This window comes from Corylus avellana, chromosome ca7 (assembly GCF_901000735.1).
Source record: "Corylus avellana chromosome ca7, CavTom2PMs-1.0".
In the NCBI taxonomy this organism is placed as follows: Eukaryota; Viridiplantae; Streptophyta; class Magnoliopsida; order Fagales; family Betulaceae; genus Corylus; species Corylus avellana.
The window spans coordinates 5,436,048-5,452,662 of NC_081547.1; the positions used below are offsets into that span (position 1 = coordinate 5,436,048).

General features: G+C 36.3%; 2 protein-coding genes across 4 annotated transcripts; both read left to right on the forward strand.

The window, feature by feature from the left end:
* The first annotated feature begins 24 nt into the window (after positions 1–24).
* Positions 25–7,830, forward strand: LOC132187440 (NDR1/HIN1-like protein 6). 3 transcript variants are annotated; one of them, XR_009440832.1, is made up of 3 exons: positions 25–293; positions 2,429–2,519; positions 7,337–7,830. XR_009440832.1 is itself a non-coding variant. In XM_059601751.1 (2 exons), the coding sequence occupies exons 1-2, from the start codon at positions 6,327–6,329 to the stop codon at positions 7,350–7,352; spliced, it is 738 nt and encodes a 245-aa protein (XP_059457734.1). In that variant the 5' UTR covers positions 5,510–6,326; the 3' UTR covers positions 7,353–7,829. The 3 variants fall into 3 exon arrangements, 1 of the variants encoding a protein (XP_059457734.1); XR_009440831.1 differs by lacking the exon at positions 7,337–7,830 and adding an exon at positions 2,906–3,011; XM_059601751.1 differs by lacking the exons at positions 25–293; positions 2,429–2,519 and adding an exon at positions 5,510–7,048 and having other exon boundaries at positions 7,337–7,829.
* Positions 7,831–10,997: 3,167 nt separating this feature from the next.
* On the forward strand, positions 10,998–16,139 carry LOC132186832 (ubiquitin-conjugating enzyme E2-17 kDa-like). Its single transcript, XM_059600924.1, has 4 exons — positions 10,998–11,298; positions 14,237–14,364; positions 15,518–15,622; positions 15,842–16,139. Exons 1-4 carry the CDS (start codon positions 11,229–11,231, stop codon positions 15,983–15,985), a joined length of 447 nt encoding a protein of 148 aa, XP_059456907.1. The 5' UTR covers positions 10,998–11,228; the 3' UTR covers positions 15,986–16,139.
* The last annotated feature ends 476 nt before the right edge of the window (positions 16,140–16,615 follow it).

Consider the following 16,615-nt stretch of genomic DNA (forward strand, 5'->3'; position numbering starts at 1 on the left):
AATATACAAATGATGCTTCGTTTTTGAAAATTGTAAAAATCAAAAACCACGAAATCCCGCTCTCCCTCCCTCGCCCACCCTCTCTCTCACTCCGGCCACCGGCGACGGAGGTCGCCTACCCTCTCTCTCACTCCGGCGCAAGGGTTCCGGCAACCGGCGACCTACCTCCCTCCCTAAGAACGGGTTTTGCTCCACTGGCGAGTAGTCTCTCTCTCCTCCACCGGCCACCGTCGAAGAAGGTCTCTCTCTCTTCCACCGGCGTTGAAGAATGCTCTCTCTTTCATCCACTGGCGGTAAGTAGTCCCTCTCTCTCCTCCACCAGTTTGTTTTTAGATTAATTTGGAGAACAATATAAAAACACCTGCAAAATCTAGGGCTATTCGAAGGATTTGGGTATTTCTTTGTTTTTGCTTTAAATAAATATATATATTGCTATTTTAATTTATGAACACTATTGGGTCCTTTGAAGAATGTTGAAAGATTTGGGTATTTTTTTCATCCGAATCATTTGAGATGTGAGATGAATGGAAAAAGACTGAAGCAATGGCTATATCCTGCACGTCAGTCTAATTTGTTGCTGGGTTGTCCTTCTTTGCTGAGTTTATTGTTGTTGAGCCTGGTTAATTTGTTCAGATATAATTTGAGTTTTGTTGTTTGTACTGTAGTTACCCTGTTTGCAGCCTCTCGATTATGTGTGCTTGCTCTGCTGTTTCCATTTTTACATTCCAAACTCAGCTCTTAACGAACTGAAGAAACCCAGTTTTTCCATTCTTTCCCTGAACGACCCCCCTCCAAATTCACACTTCTTTTCGGGCCAAAAATAGTGGTTAGGGTATAAAAATAGGGTTCTTTCTAGTCATGAGGCCATGGTAACAATGAAAAATAATGAGCATTTACCAGATAGTCATTGACAAGAAAATGCATCAAGAATGTTAGGTTTAAGTAAAGAACAAACACTGCAAATTGCAGATTTTTCAATTGGACTAGGTTGTCAGCCCCAGGGTTTGGTCCAACCATATTTGGTAATTAAGTACACCCAACCCTCCATCTAACATGACTAGATTGTGGATAGTGATCTCCACCTGAATTAAGTCAAAGAGATGACATATACAATAGGATTGAGAGGATTCATGGATCAAGATTTATGTGAGTTATCATGCATCAAAAAGATATATGTGTAAAATACAGGACTAAGCCTGAAATAAGTCAAGCAATGATTGTCTGAAAGTAAGAATAGTTTGCAGACTCATACAACATGAATTTAATCAAGCATTTGAGGTTTTCTTCTTATCCAATTTTGCTTTGCGAATAAAATGTTTTGCTTTTCATTTAAAATCTCTCTCTTTGAGCATTTTATTAGGGTAATCCTGGAGAAAGAGAGTAAAATTCCGGAAGATTGGAATAAATGTTATATTGTTGAATTGTTTGTAGTTTTTTGAAGATGTATATTCAGTACGGTTTTGAAAAAGAAGATACCGACATTTTATAATCCGTTTTGCCTTCTTACCCGACAAAGTTGGCAAGCTTTTTTAAATTTTTTTTTTTTTTTTTTTTTTTCTTTTTCTGCCCTAGTATCTAACCATCAGTGGTGGTGGGGCGGTTTGATCGATAAGCGGTGGGTGAGCAAAATGCACCCCAGCCGTGGGTTTAGAGGTGACCCACAACCGTGTGAGGCTTTTTTGGCTTTCTTTTTTTCTTTTTTTTTCCTAGGCAAAATATTTTTATTATTTTTGGTCAGATAAAACGCACATAACCCCTCTTTCATTAGTATTTACCAAACAGTACTAGTTGTAGAAGGCATTGCAATTAAGTAATAGATTAATATGGTACATTGCAAAATTTACAAATTTAGAAAATACTGCAAGTTGCCTAGTTCTCAAGAAGAGTAATACTAAATACTAAACTCCTATTTTGTTAAAATTTCACTGGGTTAATGTGGCAATGTCTTTTAACTCTTGATTTTTTATTTTTTTAATGAGGATGGATGAACACTGAAACATTAGCCCAATAAAGTAAAAGTGTTGTATGTAGGATTTGGATTTTGAACAATTTACTACCTAAATTGTTAGCAATCTAAATAAAAAATGTGACATAATTCTTATGGGGCTTACATGTCCAAACAAATAGGTATATGTGGACAACAATGTCAACAGCAAAATTGGGTGGAATCCTAGTACCTTAACAATGCTCTTCAGAGAAAAAAATAAAAAATAAATAAAATAAAGATGTTAAAGATAAAGACCAAGACGTAGAATCGGAATGGATCCATATGTCGTAGAAAAATCAATGGTTCATATTTGATCAAACATTTTTTAAACAAAACGTTGTCGTCTAAACCTCTGGACCCAATGGGAAGCTTTGGGCCAAAAAAGCCCCCGTCTTGTCTGCGCTTCTTCTCAACTCTTTGTTTTCCTTTCTGAATTTGAAGGTTTTATGGGCGTATGCTTGCATTTGGCATCTGGGAATCGAGACCTCCACATCCCCTGCGTGATTCCTCCGTTTGTTTCTCGTGAAAACCTGTAAGTTAAAGATTATGTCTTTTGCTTCCTTATATGCTCCATAAAAGAAAAAAGAAAAAAAAGGGTAAATTTGTTTGGCTCAAGTGAGCCAAGGAGTCATGTTGGGCTCTTTTGAGTGGACCTTACTCTCAAACGTTGAAATGTCTGATATTTTGTACAACCAGATTGTTTTCCCGCACTTTCTTGGTAACGAAACAGAGCTTAGCTTTTCACTGGCACTAGGGATTGGTTCATATTTTGTTTTGTTATCTGGGTTTTCTTAAAGCATTTGTGTTTTACCAACTCCACTGGCACCAATGGGTTTTGCATGCAAGAATCTTAGTTTTCTTCATTGTTCTTATTTGGGTAATATTCTCTTAAAGCATTTGTGTTTTGGCTAATTTTAGGTAAAAAAAACGTCAAATATAGTGAGTGTTTGTGGCTGTGGGCTAGAATGAGTTTTGATGACGAATGCAAGTCGAGGTTGGCAAGGCAGTTGAAGAGAAGGTCCATTGCCAATTATAACTTTACAAAGAAAGGTAGAAAAAACAGTTTTAATATAAATCTCTATTAAAACTGTTTTTTCTACTTTTCTTTGTAAAGTGTTCCAAGTTGGTTTGTTAAGCTCACTTCTTCAGCATCTCAAAATGTCATGTTTTAAGCACAAAATTAATGGAATTTGCTTGCATCTTCATTTATAACTTGAAAACACTAAAACAATACAAGATCAAAAAGATAACAACACATTAGAGTTATAAGACTTGAATGTACAACATTTGACGTTTATTAGTGGCCCTTGACATTATATCAATTAATAGTTGTTTGGATTAGCACTTCCTTGGCAGGAGAATAAATTAAGTATTTCAATAGTACAGCACAAACACAACTTAAGGAGTGGCCTTCCACAATGTGTGAAGAAAATGTTGATTTTTTTAACAAAATCTTATTCTAAACAACCAGGATCAACCAAAGGCCTGACTCACTTATAAAGTGCTAATGCCACTCTAGCTAATTTGAGTAATCAACCGTCCAAAAGAGTTCAATTCTATTGGACCAAGTTGTTTCTGGTGAAGCATATTTAAATGTATTTATGTTGTTTGTTCATGTTTTTTATTTGATAAGAAAAAATAAAAATTTTAACAAGCTAAACCAATTTTTCAGCATGATCCACTTCGAATCGAAAGCATTTTTAATTTTCTATAAGTTAAAATAAATAAATAAATTGAAGCACGCCAGACTTTTTTTTTTTTGGTCAAAAAAATTAAAATAATAAAATAATAATAATAAAAAAAATCACGGCCGGCGTGCTTCACTGTTGAACACGCCGGGCGTGCTCTATATCTTTACCCATAAATAAATGGGTAAAGATAAACAGCACGCACGCCGCGTGCTGTGAATCTGTTCTCTAAATAAACAATTCCTCGAAAACACGTTAATAAACACCTTCGGATTTCAGTTTTTGCGTCTGTTTGTGACGTTGTCTTTGGCTAGAAGACAAGTTAAATGGATAATAGCAGAGTGGGTCATGTCCCACGTGGAGGAACATGTAGCATTCAACTTCTCTTGGACACCGGCACAACGCCACCTGTATTTAATCGGTACAATGACTTGTTATTAGTTCACAGTCTGTTTACTGTTCTTACGCATTTACAAAAGAAAACAAGAAAATATGGGTATTTGTCTAAGCTTTTAATTTTATGAATCATGGGACTCTTCATTGCCAAAATAAAAACTTTGAAAACCTTCCAATTGGTCCAAAAAATAGCTTGGACAAAACGAATGATTTTTATGTTTGGGTCATTGGAATATAAGGTGGTCCAATCTTCATCCACGATATGATGAGCAGGACCACTCCCATCATGCCCCAATTTGGAGTATTAGGCTAGTAGCCCTCTCATATGTTCATTAGATTTGTTTACTTTTGATGTGATAAAATAAAATAAAATAAAACTTTATAAACAAACTGGTATGGACAACTTCCATCATGTCCCAATTTTGTTATTTATCATACCACACTTTCTTCCATAGCATCATCGCATTCAGAGGCGGACCCAAATACATTATCGGTGGCTACAAATTTTAGAATTATTTATATTGTTTTTAAGATATGCCATTAATTTTTTTTTTTTTTTTCCACCATAAACTTAAAATCTTAATTCCGCTCCTTATCACAATCCCTAAGAACGCATTTACTTTATATAATATGCCATTCACTTGATCATCCTCTAAGGAATACAAGTGACTACACAAAACATCATTTACCTGATTTGCAAGTATTGATATGGAATTAGAATTGAACGATTAAAATCAACCTTCCCAAAAAATAAGCACTTTTTTTTTTTTTCTTTCTATTCTATATCTCTTACAGCATCTTTATTGAACTCTTTTAATTTAATTTTTTTCTAAAAATTTGAGAAAAAAACTCGAAAAAATAAACATTTAACACATTTTATACTCTATTTCAAATTTAACTTTTGTAAGAGAATCTCTTCAAATACTAAAAGAGCCCAAATATACAAGTTATTTGCTCTTTTTTAAACTTATATACTCATTTCCCTTATTTCTCACTAACAAGAAAAAAAAAAAAAAATTAAAGTAGAGAAAGATATAAAGAATTTAATATTTGGTTCATTTTAAAAACAAGTATAAATTAAATATAAAAAAATATTAAAAAATAATAATAATTAATTATTATTATTTTTTTAAATTTAGCTTTTTAATTTTCTTACATTCCAGATAAAAAGCCGACCACGGCCATTAGGGTATAGAATTGAGATCCTCTCTAATTGAGGAAAAATTAAAGATTCTTCAATTGTTAATTGTGATATTTCATTTTAAATTTAATGGTCTATAAAATGTCATCTGCTTTTGTATAACTAAGGCATTAAATATTGACTTTTGTTTTATCGAAGTTTAAATAATTTTATAAATCATTAAATTTAAAATTAAGTATCATAATTAAAAAAATTATTAATTTCTCTTCAATTAAATGGGATCCGGATATGCCGAGGGTAAGCTTTAGAATTTAGAAAAAACAAAAAAAGACATAAAAATAACCAAAATTTCTCCGATTCCCAACAAACGACTCCGTCTCGACAGTTAAAGGTATTAGGTACTTTAACATCACAATATCACATTACACAAGTGTCGAAAACCTTCCCGCCATGTCAGCACCTAAACGCCGCGCGTGAGTCTCGCTATTGAATTTCTGCCACTGCTACCCCGAAACCCTTTCATAGGAGAGACAGCTCTCCCACCTCTCTCTGGTATATATATATATTTCAGAGCGAGACTTTCTCCTAGTGATCCGATTTTCTCAATTTAGTTTCCTTTTTATTTTCTTTCTCACAATTCACAAAATTTCCTTTTTCTCGGATCAGAATTGGGATCTCTTCTGTCTCCAACCGCTTCGTGGATTTCTTTTCCTTCTCCGAAATGCATCTCTGTCTCTCTCTCGAGGTTTGATCCTCATTGCGTGTCATTTCTCTGTTTTTCTCAAACTTCCCTGCATTTTCGTCTGCTTTCTTTCTCACATCTTACGAACAAACTTGAGAGTGATCGGTTTTCTATCAACGAAATTTCGTTGGCAATAGAAGAATCAAACTAATCTTCACCATCTTCATCGCTTTCCGTCCACAGATTTTATTAACTTTCAATCCAATCCATTCTCTTCTGAAATTACCCACCATTAAATCCAGTTCTACGAACTCAATTCTATAAACCCAAAAATTGATTCATCCATTTGTTCCTTGATTACCTTCAATTATTACAAATTTTCTATTTTTCACATTATCATTCCCTTCCACACCCAGAAAACAAAGCTCCGAAATGAACCAACAGCCACAAAAACCGGTGCTCCAAAAACCGCCAGGATACCGGGACCCGACAGTCCCGGCTCAACCGGGCCCGAGACCGACACCCCGAAAACCGGTCCTCCCGTCTTCCTTCCAACCGACGAAGCGGCGCAAGAGCTGTTTCCGCGGCTGCTGCTGCTGTCTCTGCGTCGTCTTTCTCGTGCTAATCATCATCGCCGCGGTCGCTCTCTGCCTCTTATACCTCTGGTTCGTGCCGAAACTCCCGGTTTTCCACTTGCAGTCGTTTCGGATCCACCAGTTCAAGGTCACCGTCAAGCCCGACGGCACGTACCTGGACGCGCGGACGGTCACGAGGGTGGAGGTGAAGAACCCCAACGGCAAGTTGTCGTTGTTTTACAAGAAGAGCACCGTGGCGCTGACGGCTGGGGAGGAGGGAACGGAGTTGGGGTCGGAGGACGTGGCTGGGTTCACGCAGGAGAGGAAGAACACGACGAGTTTGAAGGTGGAGACTGGGGTGAGGAACGAGCTGGTGGACGACGGTGAGGGCACGAGGCTCAAGGCTGGCTTCCTCAGCAAGGATTTGGTGGTCAACGTTCAGGTTCGGACCGGGGTGGGATTGATCGTGAATGGTGCTAGGATAGGTCCCCTGCCAGTGAAGGTCCTGTGTGGTGGTGTGAGCTTCAACAGGCTCGAGTCTGGTGTCATGCCCAAATGTACCATCAATACCCTCAAATGGTAACATTTTTAACTTCAAATTGCTCTCTCAATTCGACCCATATTTGATTTTTGTGCAATTAAGCATTTAGTTTTGTGCTTGAAACTGTGAGCTTTTGATAATGCCCATCAGCTTTACATGGGCTTATGAATCCCATCCCATATGATATGATAGCAACAGGGTAACCAATGACAGCTTTTTATTTACATTAATGGATTTTGATTACATAGGGTGGCCGGGTGGGTGTGTGTCTTGAGAGTATTGATGATGGACTGACAATTCTGATTGAGATTCTTGTTTTGCCGCAGGATAAACATACATTGATGACCCGGGCTGTCGTGTTTGGAGATGGGTGATGGTTGGTTGGTTGGTTGAAGAGTGAAATATATCATTTTGACAAGACGATCGGCAAATTTTCTGGCAAACAGAGCCTACACAACACATGAACGTTAGCTAGTTTGATCATTTTTTATATTTAAAATAAACGTATACCATATTCTTTTACTCAGAAAAACAAAGAAAAAGGGAGATTGGAATGGAGGGAATCTATAACAGTCTGACTTGTGTCCATGCCTAAGCTTTGGATCCTTCTTGTGTGTATGTATAGTGGGATGCACATAATTTTTGTTTATGGGGTTGGATTTTAATTGTTTGTTTAATTTTTGTGTGTTGATTGGCAAATCGTTTAATATATATATATATATATATTTATTTTGTGTCTTGTCTTTCTTTTGTTTTTCTTAAATAAGTCAAGAGATTCTTTGGTTGTTGTGGGGTCGGAGGTTGGGGTCTTGGGTTCCTGATGGAACTGCCAGGCTGCCATTTGTTTGTAAGAAGCAAATGAATCGAAATTACGAAATTGGAATAAGATGTAACGTCTTATATTTTGATTAATCTACTTTCTTTTTTAAGAAAAAAAGGTGCAACATGTAAAGGAAGGATAGTGAGAGAGAGAGCTGATCAGAGAGGGATATGATATCTGCCATGTGTCTCCAAGATGTCTTACGAAACTAATCACCTAATTGTTGTTTGTAGATTAGTGGTATTTAGTAAAATGTGTTCATTTGTTTGATATTCTACAACTTACGACTTGGTTCAGGAAAAGCACAATACGACTTTTTGGGTTGGATGTTTCCAACTTTTAAATGTATAGCATCAATCAGTTTGGTGAGTAGCCCACAGATTAGGTTTATTACGATTAATCAAAAGTATGAAAATGTCAGCTAAAATGTAGCTTCTGCTTTTGTAGCTCTACTTACAAACATGTTTAAATGAAATCCTTGTTACAAACCAACTAGTGACCATTTGAAGAGAAAAATAGTAGTTCAACTGTTCAAGTGTCACCATGGGATGGGGATCGGGCACAATTAATTGTTTACATTGCATGCAATATCTGTGGCCCACAAGTAGTTAATTGCACGAGGCATGCTACAGTGCAATATAATGTCCATATTTAGTAACGTGTCTGATAGAGAGAGAGAATTGAAATTCAAATTTCAAATTTGAATCGTCCCTTTCACAGGATTATCCATATGCTATGTCACTAAAAATGCGTGAAATGTGACTTTTTTTCTTTTTTTTTTTTTTGGACATTATAATGTGACATTTATAATGGGGCCCTTGTCCGGCAGATCCAGATCGTCATTCATCCCCACCTCCGGCGGCGGCATGTCAAAATCGTCCTCCATTGATGTAAAAACCTTGGTTTGAGAATAACTCACCACTTGCAAGCGCCGGAACAATGCCCACAACTTGCAATAGAGATGATCTGTGCTCACCAGCAAGCTTTATGTCTGTGTTCATGTGCTACAGAAGCCTGAGAAGGACACCAGGAACAAGATTGGCCATGTTTTGGACCTTCAATTTGCATTACACTGAAAACCCAGATGGAGAAATATTCAAGATTTCAAATGTGAGCACCAAAATCTTGCATAAACGGTCACAAATATAGAGTTTTTTTTTTTTTTCTTGTGACATTCTCAAGGTCTGCATGTGGAAAAATGGAGGAGGATTTCGACATGCCGCCGCCGGAGAAGATGATGAACCGTCACCTGGAACAATGAAAGCCCATTTTTTTAAATAATTTTTTTTTAATATTTTTAGCTTTTTAATTATTATTTTAGTTTTAATGAATTTTTTATTATTAATTTTTTAAACCTAATTTTTAACAGTGAAAAACGGTACCGTTTAGTGAAAAATGCTACCGTTTTCCACTACAGCAATGAAAATTACCGCATGCAAGCCAGATCCAAATAAAAGAATAGCACCTAGTATTTCTTTTTGGGGCAAGGCTTACATGCGGTACTTTAGAAGTACTGCAATCTGCGGTAATATGGGTTGGAAGGCTGAGATCTTCCAAGGAGATTTTAACCCCAAACAGCAGTAGGAAAGGCTTTTTTTTAAAAAAAAAAAATTTGACGGAAGGGATGCCCGTTAACTCTCCCATCCAAAACGTCCTCTCTCTCTGTTCTCTTTTTCAACTTTGTTCTCTCTTCCCCTCTGGTGCGCCGTGGGTAAAAAAACCCAAAATTGACAAAATCTCAAACTCTCGGTGCTTGTCGACGCCGGCAGTCATAAAACGACGGTGACCTCAGATCTCATCTAAAAGCCATTGAAAAAAAAAAAAAAAAAAAAGGATTTTGCTTTCCAGCTTTTCCTATTTCCCTCTGGGAATATCCGACGACACCCACCACCAGCCCCACCAAGGACGGGACCGGCATCGGCATAGGCACCGGTTTGGCCATAACAGAATTATAGAAACAGAAAACTATCACAATGTGCAGTTTTCATTGGTAAACTAAGGCCATTACTAAACATAGCAGAAATCATGTGCAAAATTTGACCAACTCCCATCACTAGCTACCTAGTTCAGTTCACGCTAGTCGATTACAAAATCTCCAAGCAACAACAATGGTTTCTCTGGAGATGTGGAGGAGAGAGAAGGAGGTGGGGTTGAGGCCGGGAGGATGGAGGAGAGTGATTGAATGGCTGATTGGGGCTTTGGAGAGGGAATTAGATGGTGGAGATGTGGAGGGTGTGGGTTTTGAAGTGTCGGTGCTTGTGCCGATGGACGCAGGAGAGGTAGATGCCAGCGATGATGGGAAGGAAGCGGAGAGCGACGAGCTGGAGGAATTAGTTGTCGGATTGGAAGGTGCCGTAGAACCAGCGGTAGAGGTTGTTGACGCCGGCGCTGGAGTTGGGTGGCAGACGAGGGAGGAGATTTGGACTGCGGAGGAGAGAAAATGAGGTGGAGATGTGAAAGGAAAAGATTCTACTCATAAAACAGAGTTGAAAAAGAGTTAACAGGCATCCCAATTTTTTTTTTAAAAAAAAGCCTTTCCTACTGCCGTTTTGGGGTTAAAATCCCCTTGGAAGGGGAAGATCTTAGCCTTCCAACCCATATTACCGCAGATTGTAGTACTTCTATAGTACCACATGTAAGCCTCGCCCTTCTTTTTGGGTACGGTTGTACAATTATGAAGTAGCTGTCTAATGGTTGGGAATCTTGAGACTTATAGCCCTTTAATTGAATAAACTCTTGGTTATTTATTTTGTATGAAGTCCTATTAAATGTGTATATAAAAAAGATAATAATAATTGAAGGTCAGTTTGAATTTGCAGTTTCAAAAAAGTGCGATTAAAAATAGCGATTTTAAAACATACGATTTGAAAACGCAATTTTTTAAAATGCATTTAAGCATTTGGTAAAATTAAGATTTCACCTTTAAAATCATAGTTTAGCTTTTTTTTGTGTTTTTTTTTTTTTTTTTTACTTAAAACCTTTTCTCCTGGATTTATTTTAATGGAATAAAAGCTTTTTTCCACTATAATGGCAATATGCAGATTAACTGAACACGGACCATTTACTTACAAGCTGAGATTTGAGAGTGGGCCTTTAAAAACCCGGTGTCGAAAAGTCAAGTGGGCATTACAAAACCATCACCAAGCACAGGCCAATCCCAATTCTCCTCTCATCGAGCCACAGCCGTTCATTTATTTGCAAAAGGAAGTAGTCACAACCAACGGTCCAAATTCTATCTCAGCCAACGAGAACCAGATTCTCATGAAAAAGGAAATGGACTTTGAATTCTGTGTCTCTCTCTAATCATCGTTTGTACGTTTCGTCGAGTTTTGCTCTCCCTCTCTCTCTCTCTCTCTCAAGTCTCGCTTTTAGATCGGAGCCGATTTCGAGCTTCATCCATGGCTTCGAAGCGGATCTTGAAGGAGCTCAAGGACCTCCAGAAAGACCCTCCTACCTCCTGCAGTGCTGGTACCATCTTCTTCTACAAACACCTCTTCTGTTGTTGTTTTATTTTTCTTTACGTTGCTTGTTTTTACGGTTTTCTTTGGTTTCCATTGTCGTAAGCTTCTTTCCAGGCTCGATCTGTGATCTTTCTTACTTTTGAGGATCTGAGTTGTATTTTCTGATTAAGATATGTATTTTTTGTTATACATGTGGTTAATTTCTGGGATTTACTTTTAATTCTTATGGTTTCTATGTAATCTTAATGTTTGTATTGGAAGCATTTAGATGCAATGAAAGCGTTTGGTGTGATGTAATTGCATGAGCTTGTTCGGTATAGCATCATCTGGATAGTTACGTGAGCGTGGCGATGGATAAAAATAAAATAAAATTTGAATTGGATTGTGGGGGAAATGCTGAATCTGCTAACTTTCCTTACCTATGTATATAAAGAAGTATCTTGTTAATAACATTGGGTGGTTCTTTGTGATTGCTTTACATATAGGTAAAGTTTAAGAGTTTTTGTTGCAACTTGCGGGAAAGATTAGTTTTACAGGATGAAACAGATGCTGAATACTTGTGGAAGTCTGGCTGAGCTTAGTTAGTGGCTGTGGCATAGCTTTGAGTGTGTTACAAACATGAGGCTATCTCTTAAGATGGCAAGTTTTACTTTAGATGTAATTGGTCTTGATCAATTCCTATTGTTAAGCCTTTTCAGCTTAAATCATCTCTGACATGTACCTTTTTGGGAAATCCAATTACATTAAATGGTCTTTGATCACTGAAATGGAGTACCCTGCCAACACTTTTAGCAGTCTTTGCATTGTATGCTGTCGATAGGGGAAGTATTTCATTTTTTGGGGGCTTATCCTCAAATAATGAAATGCATGAAGATTGGTTTTTCTTGTTCACACTCTGCATAACTTGTCCCGCTTGTTTCAAACATGCCTCAAAAGTCTAAACAATATCTATAAGTAAAATCAATATTTTAGGTCAACAGTAGTGCTGGATATAAAGTTCTCCAATAGTCTCCACTTTCATTGTACTATCTTTGGACCACTTTCATTGTACTATCTTTTGGACCTTATATATATATATATATATTTTCAAAGGATGACGTGATATTTATTTGCAATGCTTTCTTCTTTGATGAAAAATGTTTTCTATATTTACTGGTGCGATTGTGTTCAATACTAATAAAAAAGGGGATTCATGCAGAAAATTCCAAAAAGTCAACAAGCTACATAATCATGGTTGCATGGTTGTGACATGACGTGTTATACATTAGTGTGTGCTAACATATTTAGACATGGTTAGAAAATGTTCTTGGGGCTGGGTCATTGTCATGTAGCTTTATCTTTGAATGTGTGCAACGTTTATCTGTAAACATTTTTCTTATCCCAGCCACAAAAAGGGGGAAAAACACAAAACTGTATTGTCTTATCTGAACTGCAGGAAAAGTATTCCTTAATACTTGGATAACGGGTTTTTGAGAGCTCTTTGTCAAGTGTAGTACTATTGAGTGTAGTGTTTTTTGCCTAGTTCTAGCTATTCGTATAATTTGTTCATCTTGTAGATGGAAAAAAAGTTCTTATCCCAGCCGCAGAAAAGGAGGAACAAAAAAAGAAATAAAATGGAACTCTATGGTAAATATCTAAATAACAGGAAAAGTAGTCATTGTATGACGGGTTTCATGAGCTCTTTGTCAAGTGCAGTATTATTGAGTGTAGACTGTAGTGTTTTTGGCCCAGTCGTGCAGTAGCATACCACATGCCAGGTGGATAAAATGGTGGTAATTATGGAGGGTTAAACATGTTATTTTATGATGAATGCCTAGTTCAAGCTTCAATATGTACTTGTTGGAATAGTTTGTTTTCATCATGCGTTCGAAACTGTGGGTTTCATCTATTTGCTTGACCACTTATAGATTGGTCTAAGATGTGGGTTGAAGGAGTTATTTGGCTAAACATAGTTTGATTGGTGGAAAGTCCATAGTATTTATCCCAAAAGTTGCATCATGAACTGTTGATTGGAATCAGTATTACTATTATTTTTATTTAATTTATCTTATTATTATTTTTTATTGGTCAAAAATGCAAAGTAAATTATTCCTCCTGAAAGTTGCGTCTCCTTTCTCTGAACTGATCACTATTATTATTATTATTACCATGTTGATTTTTATTTTTATCTTTTTGTTTCTTTACCATAGTTGCTTCTTACCCATATCATGTCATGCATAGATTTTTAATGCCTCTACTTATGAAGATATGAGGTTGTAGCTACTTCATCAATACTTTATTATGTTTAATTTCCGTTCCTTTTATAAATGTAGGTGTGTCTCACTTTTAATAGCTCCCTCTTTTAGGAGTAAGTGCAATGTTACTAAAAGACTATCTCATGTGTTGAACAAAATTTGCATTTCATGGTTTTAACTTCTCCGGTTCTTCAAATAGTTCCCAAGTGTTCTAGGAACATCATAGTTTTCTCTAGCTCTTTCCGATTAATAGAGGCCAATTGGATGTACGTTATTTATTATATATGAATTCCAATCACACAGGGTTTTGTATTCAAACATGGCAACTCTATCGATAGAGTTTTAATTTGCCACTGGACAGCTGCTATGGACTATATTAATTTGCCTAATTTTCTTGATTTTCTTTCTCATTCTGGCTAGATGTATCTTTTGTATACTTTCTATGTGCTTGAGTTGCGCCTTTGCGCTTTTTTAATAATATTTGGATTTCTTATAAAATTTTTTTTTTTAAACCCTAATGACTTAAGATGCCTGATTTTTCTGTTGTCATCTTTCATTTTGTAAAACTTTCTTGTCAAAACAATCAAGCTTGTGGTTTTCATTTATTAAAGAGAGTATCTATACCTGAAATTTTATGTTCAATACAAGGTCTTTTGGTAATGAAATATTTTGGGATATAAAGCTGTCTTTTTCTATCTTTTACTTTGACAGGCCCTGTAGCTGAGGACATGTTTCATTGGCAAGCAACGATTATGGGTCCCCCTGATAGTCCTTATGCCGGGGGAGTCTTTCTAGTTACTATTCATTTCCCTCCTGATTATCCTTTTAAACCACCTAAGGTATGACACATCACATCCTTTATAAATGTTTACGTAGAGGTTGTTTCCTTTATTTTGCAATTTTGTCTATTTTTGCCTTCTGATTTGTGAAAAAAGTTAATCTTAGATGGCAAGGGAAACTTTTAGCTAAAAACATATCAAGAACAACTTCTGTGCTGGACAGGGAGAGACAAATTCCATAAACCCCTTTAAGGATTCCACTTTATGAAAACAATTGATATCTGTTGTATCAGCTATAATTTCAATGATCAACTTCTCCATAATGTGTCTGTGCTACCTAGATTGGATTTCTAAGTTGTCAAAGCAACCTCCCTTCTCAAAGAATGTTGAATAATTTTTATGGATTCTGTTGTTTCTCCAATTCGGCAATGAGAAAGAGGAAAATAAACTTCAGTGACACCAAAGTGGGGAGAGAGAAATTTTTCTCAAATTAATAGAATAAAATAAGAAAAATGAAATGAAGAAACCTATTCTATGATTCTTGGGTCAATGGACTCTTAGATGGCACTTCCCCATAAAATTGGGATGAAGGATGACGTCAAGAGTTCAAGACCTATTTGTTGCATGTATAACTTACCAATCGAAAAAATGAAAAGTTATATGTTAGGAATTTCAAGCTTTCATTCTTGCTTTTGGTTTGTTATTTTTGCCTTTTTGATTGTCTGGTTCAGTAAAGTAGTTTTATCCTTCATTTGATTGTTCTTGTCTGAATGCACCTGAGTCTAACCGGTGGCTACACTATGTTGTTACTTATTACACATCATTGTCAAAATTTTGGATCTGTAGGAATGTCATTTGTGAAAAGAAATTACTTTTTTTGTTATTTATTTATTTTTACAATGAAGTGATCTCTTGCCAAAGAAAAAATTATCTTTAGTAATCAACATGCTAATTTAGATCATATTTATATCTAAAGTAAGGTGGATTATGTTGCTGTGAATTCTGGACCTTTTATGAAATTCAATTTTTTGGCACGTGGGAGGAATTAATCCAAGTCAAATGGACCCTCTGCTTGGGAAATTTCAGTAATTAAGCGTTATACATGAAATTATTTTTTTCTCAGATTTGTTTGCGCTGATAGTTTAGGAATGAAGTGTGCAATAATTAGTTTCATTTACCCTTTATTCCCACCTTCTCTATATGTTTCTTGCAGGTTGCCTTTAGGACCAAGGTTTTTCATCCGAACATAAACAGCAATGGCAGCATATGCCTTGACATTTTAAAAGAGCAGTGGAGCCCTGCCCTGACTATATCCAAGGTTCTGAATCCTGATCTCTTTAACAACTTTGTTAACATCTAAACTATTAAGGTTATTATGAATTTTCCTTGTCCAAAATAAGCATGGACCTCACATGGGAAGCATAAAACAACATATTCTTGAGAATTTGCCTTGAGAAGAGATGTGTCCTTCTTCACTGTTTCATCATTTTGCTGTTTTTTAAATTTGGTGGGAAGGGTTGTTGTTTCTCTTTTTCAGGTGCTGCTCTCCATCTGTTCCCTTCTGACGGATCCAAACCCGGATGATCCGCTGGTGCCAGAAATTGCACACATGTACAAGACAGACAGGGCCAAGTACGAGACAACTGCCAGGAGCTGGACTCAGAAGTATGCCATGGGCTAGGCCCAGCGTGCTTTGTGGGCCTGGGCCTTTTAGGAGCTAGTCTTTTTCTTCCTTGTCATGTAAAAATGAAGTGCCAACGGACTAAAATCTGTACCTTACACATGATATGAAAGCGTGCCTAATATGCTTTTGCTGTTTCACGCTCTTTCGCTTCGTTGATGGTCTTGTCCTTACTATGTTTTTACAAGTATATTTTTGTATAAGTATTATTCCCTAATGGGTGATCTAATTAAGTTTCGCTTCTACTTCTTTTTTTTAATTAAACCGATATTCTAGAATTTAATAAAAATTATATATTTTGCCCGTAAAAGTTTATGTCAAGATGTTACTTCATTTTTTTTTTTTTAATAAAAAATATGATGTGGCATTTTGTCACAAATTTTTATAGGTAAAATGATGAATTTTTATTAGATTTTAAAAATTTTTCTTTTTTAAATGTTTTTAAAAATTGCCGTGCAACAATTTTGATATGTAAGGTCAGCAACATGCCACGTCTTCTTTCATATTTTTTGTTTTATTAACTTCTCTTTCAAAGACAAGACCTTAGTGACGTGGCATATTTCTGGCCTTACAAATGAAAATTGCTGCCACGGCAATTTCTTAAAATTTGCTGTGGATCCTCATCTGAAC